At 41.4% G+C, this 6,139-nt stretch overlaps 1 protein-coding gene across 1 annotated transcript; it reads left to right on the plus strand.

The window, feature by feature from the left end:
- The first annotated feature begins 1,214 nt into the window (after positions 1-1,214).
- On the plus strand, positions 1,215-5,887 carry LOC134257890 (RNA-binding protein Ro60-like). The gene is made up of 2 exons (XM_062740465.1): positions 1,215-1,511; positions 4,249-5,887. Exons 1-2 carry the CDS (start codon positions 1,369-1,371, stop codon positions 5,699-5,701), a joined length of 1,596 nt encoding a protein of 531 aa, XP_062596449.1. The 5' UTR covers positions 1,215-1,368; the 3' UTR covers positions 5,702-5,887.
- Positions 5,888-6,139: the final 252 nt, after the last annotated feature.

Consider the following 6,139-nt stretch of genomic DNA (forward strand, 5'->3'; position numbering starts at 1 on the left):
TTACTGATGAGTACCATTGACAGTCTGTTTTAAAAAATTCTTTATACATTTATGCTAATTGTAAAAACTGACAAATCTGATGATAATCTGCAATATTCTTTTCAATACTAGTTTAGATGGGTAAGACTATGGAATCCGGATAGGGCCACGCACTTCACTATCGCACCATCGAGCATCAACTTAAAGGTCGATGGCGCGATAATGCGATGGCGCGATAACGATGAAACGATGGTGCGATAACGATGAAGCGATGATGCGATAGCGCGATGACGATGATGCTATGGCGCGATAATGCGATGGCCATGGTGCGATAGCACGATTGAGCGATAGTGAATATCGCTTCATCGTCATCGTACTATCGCACCATCGAAATCGCATCATCGTGTCATTACTATCGCACCATCGCGTCATCGTACCATCGCGTCATCGCATTATCGCACCATCGTCATCGCATTGTCGCGCCATAGCATCATCGTCATCGCGCTATCGCACCATCACTTCATCGCTATCGCACCATCGCCTCATCGTCATCGCATTATCTCTTCATCGCACTATCGACTTAAACCTCGATGGTGCGATGATGCGATAGTGAACTGCGTGGCCCTATCCGGATTCCATATAAGACCTACATGAATACTCAGTATATGTATAATGCATGGAGATGCGTATGAGCAACACAGAGCTATAATTAAAACTGTTTGAAACAAGACGGGATAACATGGGGGATCAGGAATCCAATATCTGCATAAACTTTAGAGTGGTCCTTGTTTCCAGGGAAATACGGTCATTTTTTGTTGCGATACTGGATAAATAAACCCCATCTCCCAGGCATCGCTTTTGTAAGGGGAGGGGGAGCCAGAATTTTTTTTTATTTACTGAAAAAGAAATTGACAAGCCAAAGGAAAAAAAGAAGAAAAAGAAAAAAAAATTAGTTTATCTCAAAACCCAATTTGCTGGTGTTGGTGGTAGTTGGGATGGGGCAGCGTGGGTGGGGTGAGGGTATTTTTTTTTTTAACTTTGAGTACTATTCTTTTTAAGATTCAATTTCTCGTACAGACTACATTACCCTTATTTGCATGACTATAATACAACAAAAAGTGGGGGTGGATCTTTCAATTAACACATCCGTAAAAAAAAAAACTGGGTCCCATACATTGTAATACTACGTGCCTGTCTCCAATTCGTTGGCTTGACTGTTTTATAAAGTACAGGTGATCTAGATGTGCAACTCAAATTCTATTTTTAAAGATATATGACATCATTTGAAATTTCCAATAGTATATTTTTAGCAACATGCTTTCTCTTAACGAACACATAAAACCACAACAGTTCTCTTCTAAATTCTTGAACTGTATATTGTAATGGAACATGGAACAACGTTCAGGAATTCCACCAGAGTCAGATTTTCGGAGACTTAAACAGTTTCTGATTCTGGGAGGATCTAACTCAGTTTATCGCCCCCATTCTGTATCGCACACTACGTCAAAAATCGATGTCAGTTTCCTCCGAAGGTAAATTTAAAATAAGTTGCTTCCTTTGTGTTCATTTTCAGGATTAAATAGACACCATTACAAGGAAGGGATATTCATGCAGATTTCAAGGTACATCATGTGTAGTTTTTCGTTGATAAAGAAAACGAAAGTACTTTACATGCTATTTATAAGAATTGTCCATTCTTCAAGTTTTCTTGCAACACTTTGGATATATAAAATTATTCCTAAAAAAAAAATAATACAGTCGTTTTTACATATGAATCTTTCGAATTTTTTAAAAATATGTATTTTTAGGATCTCGTAAAGATAAACAAAAGATCTCAGTTAGAGTTGCCTCTCTTGAAACATAAATATTGATCAGTGAAAAACGCATTTAACTAATCCATAGGCGTTGGAACCGGGGGGGCGGGGGGGGGCTTGTGGGGCTTAGCCCCCCACTCTTTCCCAAATATATACTTATATATAGTATAGACATTGTACATTGCTTCGTAGGTTTAGCCCCCCCCCCCTACTTTCCACAGACACGTCGCAGTATAGGTTAAATATGGGGAAAGTGGTGGTGTTTGAGAAAAAAAAATTGGAAATAAAGTTCGAACCCCTCCCCCCCCCCCCCCCCCACCCACGAAATAGTTTGCTTGTCAGGTTTTTTTTTTTTTTGAAGGTATAAAATTTTTTTACACTTAGCCCCCCCCCCCCCCCCTTTCAATTTGCTTCCGACGCCAATGTACTCAGTATCGTTATGTACACGGCACCACTTGCCGATGGAGCTGCAAATTATGTCCTATACTTGGCATTAAGGACTATTGAGCAGAGAGGGATCTTTTTCGTACCAGCACCTACTGCGACAGGGGGCCTCGGTTTAAATACGGTCTCATCCGAAGGACTGGTCTCGACGTCCCTCTCTGGGCTTCGAAGTAAGGATCAACTCCTTACTTTCCGATTCTATAGAGCAGACGCTCTTTAAGGCCCTTTTACACCAAGCTGCGTTCATACGGAGTCATTACGGCGTTGTTAAATTTTTAAAATCGCCGTGGAATCGCAGGGAAATTGCACAAATTTCTGTAAATTTTTCACAATATGAAGATGTCACGGTGTCCCGACGGCGACGGACGCGATTCTACGGCGAAATCACGGCGTTCTATTGCGTTCCCACGGAGATCTCTCGGCGATTGACTGCGCTTCCGCGGAGTTTTCACGGCGCATTAAGAGTTTTCACCTCGTGTTCACGGCGTTTTCACTGCGCTGGGTGCGTTCACAATACGTTCACAATGCGTTCTATACTCATTGATATTTATTAGGAGGAATGTAAAACATTTTTGCTTAAAGATTCAAGTTACACGATGAAAAGACTTCTAATCATGCCAAGAAATATTCTTGATAATTAGAAATGTTCTATATTTAAATAATTTAGTACTGAATTATTAATAGTTTTATGATTTAACTCCTTTTTTCAATTTCATCGGTTCAGTTGTGTTGTTAGATTTTCTTTAATTTATTATGAATGTAAGAAAAAAAATAACACACCGAAAAGTTTTCTACAAAATTAAAGTGAAACAACCGAAAAGTTCTGGTGTAATTTTCTCTTCTATTTTTTTTTTCACTTAAATGCTCCTAGTGCAACATATACGTTGGAATTATTGCTGATCAAATATGATCCCATTGCTCTTGTTTTGTGAGCTGGCTTACAACGCTGTAACAACGCCGTGAAAGCGCATTGTGATCGCCAACGGACGCTGTAGAAACGCCATGGGAGTGCAATGATCGCAGTGACAACTCCGTGCTGTCGCCGTGTAATCGTAGTCGAGAAAATCACAAGACGATAAATCTCATTAGAAGCGCCGTAAAAACGCGATAGAAACGCAGTGACATCTCCAAGGACTCCGCGACATCTCCGTGAGGTCTCCGTGGAAGCGCAGTATACTATCACTGCGTTCGTGCCGCGATCATGTGCGTCTTTACGGCGTTCATACGGAGCTCCCACTACGTTGTTGGAGATCTCACTGCGCTGCTACGGCGATCATACTACGATTCTACTGCGTTCTTATCAGACCGCGATCACACGGCGCGTACTTTGTGCATGCCCAAAGTGATCGCCGTCCCCTGGCGTTCTTGAAGACCCTACGCGACCCTACGGCGTTCAGTGGAGATCTCGCCGCGTTGTCACGGCGCTGTAGGAGACTCTATTGCGATCACCTCGGCGTTTTGCATTTTTTGAGGACGCCGTGCTGTCGCCGTGAGGACGCAGCCCTGGTGTGACAGGGGTTTAAACCACTGCGCCACGCTGGCGACTGTTACACGTAATTTGTAAAGGCAACAAAAATGAATTCCTTAAAGTGAAAACTACAAAGTTTAACTTAGCCTTAAAAACATGTTACTCATTATATAATATATTGAATTCTTGGAGTAAACAAACCATGCTCTTTGTCATGTATTGCAATGGCGTCAGAAGCCAATTGAAAATCTGGGGGGGGGGGGGGGGGGTAATTGAAGAGAAAAAAACTTGACTAGCAAGCAAAACAAAAAGAAAGAGAGAAAGAGGATATAGCCATAGTCCAAACACGAAAATCCAATTTGGTGGGGGAGGGGGGGGGTGACTAACTTTCAGTTGGCTAACTTGAAAGGGAGTATGTTAGCCAAGTCCAAAAACCCATCGCCTCACCCTGCATGGTATTCCTCGATATTGTAATCTTCCGTATGTAGAGAATATAAATTAAGTGCCAATTTTTCTGATTGGGTTGAACATTAATTTTTTTAGGTTAATTGTTGGCGGTAGAGGAAAAGATGTTGTAGGTGTTATCAAACAGTACAGTTTGGAGGGAAGAGCTGCAAAGCAGGATGGGATACTTCGTGCCCTGGCCGTCTGCTCGACATCCAGCGATTTAGTGACGAAGCGCGAGGCAAACAAGATCATCCCAGATGTATGCAGAATATTTGACTACCTCATAAAATTCATTAAATTTTCCCAAGAGGATGCTGGCGGTAAAAAGTGGGGGCGTGCCAGGCGAAAAGCTATTTCTAACCTCTACAATAATTACCCAGGAGGCCCGATAAAATTAGCATATCACGTGACCAAATATCCCAAAAGAGGAAATATGAGTCATAAAGATGTCATACGCCTTGCGCATGTCAAACTTTTCAATCAAGAAGTACGGTACATACTTGGATACATCGTCCATGGTTTAAATGGAATCGATTTAAACATCCATCATCGGTCCCTTGAATTAGAAACAGTGCAAACTTACATACAAGGAGTGGAAGAAGCCAGGAGATGCAGGACAAGGAACGACGAGACTCGCCTCATTCACTTGATTAGAAGACACCAACTTTGCCATGAACATGTAAAGAAAGAATTCCTGAACAAACCTGATGTATGGCATGCTCTGCTTCAACATATGCCAATACATGCAGTCATCCGCAACCTGAATACCTTGGCATCAAATGGGGTATTCGAAAGGCACAATCTAGATGAAAACATAGTTGCACAAAAATTGAACGATGTTGGGTTGCTGAATAAGGCTCGAGTGCATCCTTTCGAAATTCTCACAGCATATTTCCAGCACAAATCGGGAGAAAGGAATGCTCGCGGAAATATATTTACGCCATCCGGAACAATTCTTTCTGCTCTTGAAGAAGCCTTTTACAAGTCACTGAAACCACAGAACGACATTTTTGAGGCAAGGGGTGTTCGAATGGCTTTCGGTATAGATATGACTATATCGCCATCTGATTACGTAGTTTCTGCTAAAATAACCTCACGCCAGGCAGTTACGGGTATTCTGTTAGAACTCGTCAGATATGTTTATTTCTGTCGTGTTTTACCGTTTGGGTCTTCCGATATTCGTAATTATCTACCGATATCGCCAGACGACAGACTTGAAAATGTCGAAAATTCGCTTTTCATCCATGATGTTGAAAGTTCAGATTTGACAAAACCTATAGATTACGCAATTAGGAAACAGTTAGAAGTAAGCTTGTTCGTTTTATTTACTTCAAAGACCTACGGTGAACAGGAGCATGATCGTCTGAAGGAAGCCATGGATCGATACAAATCACAGCCCTGGGCGGGCAGGGAGACCAGAGTTGTTGTTGTGGACGTCGTGGGAAAGCAATCCCCTGTTTCGTCATTTGAGGAAGATTTTCTCCGCATAGAGGGCGCTGATTCACAGGTGGTTAATGTGATCAAACAGTTTGCAGTTGGCTGGGACTAGATTTAAAATCATATAACCAAATTTGGAAATATCGAATATCAATGTCGTGGGAAAGCAATCCCCTGTTTCGTCATTCGAGGACGATTTTCTATGCATAGAGGGCGCTGATTCACAGGTGGTTAATGTGATCAAACAGTTTGCAGTTGGTTGGGACTAGATTTAAAATCATAAACGAATATGGAAAAAAATATCATAAATTCTTTGTCTTCAGAAACATGCTCTTGGTCATTTGCACAAAAATACAACCCCTCTAAATCACATTCACGTTTAATGTTAGAAAGGCTGTGCTAATTTCTTTGAGGACCAATGACCTCAGAAAGACTTTAACCGTATTAAGCTACTTGTTTCTGCAGCTGTACGAGTGTACATGTTGTTCATGTCTGTACACATAAAAATACAAGTGGTATATATTTAATTTTGCGTTTGAAATTGTCATAA

This window comes from Saccostrea cucullata, unplaced genomic scaffold, assembly GCF_032062105.1.
Source record: "Saccostrea cucullata isolate Sc308-1 unplaced genomic scaffold, CSIRO_AGI_Scuc_v1 ctg16084, whole genome shotgun sequence".
NCBI classification, from domain to species: Eukaryota; Metazoa; Mollusca; class Bivalvia; order Ostreida; family Ostreidae; genus Saccostrea; species Saccostrea cuccullata.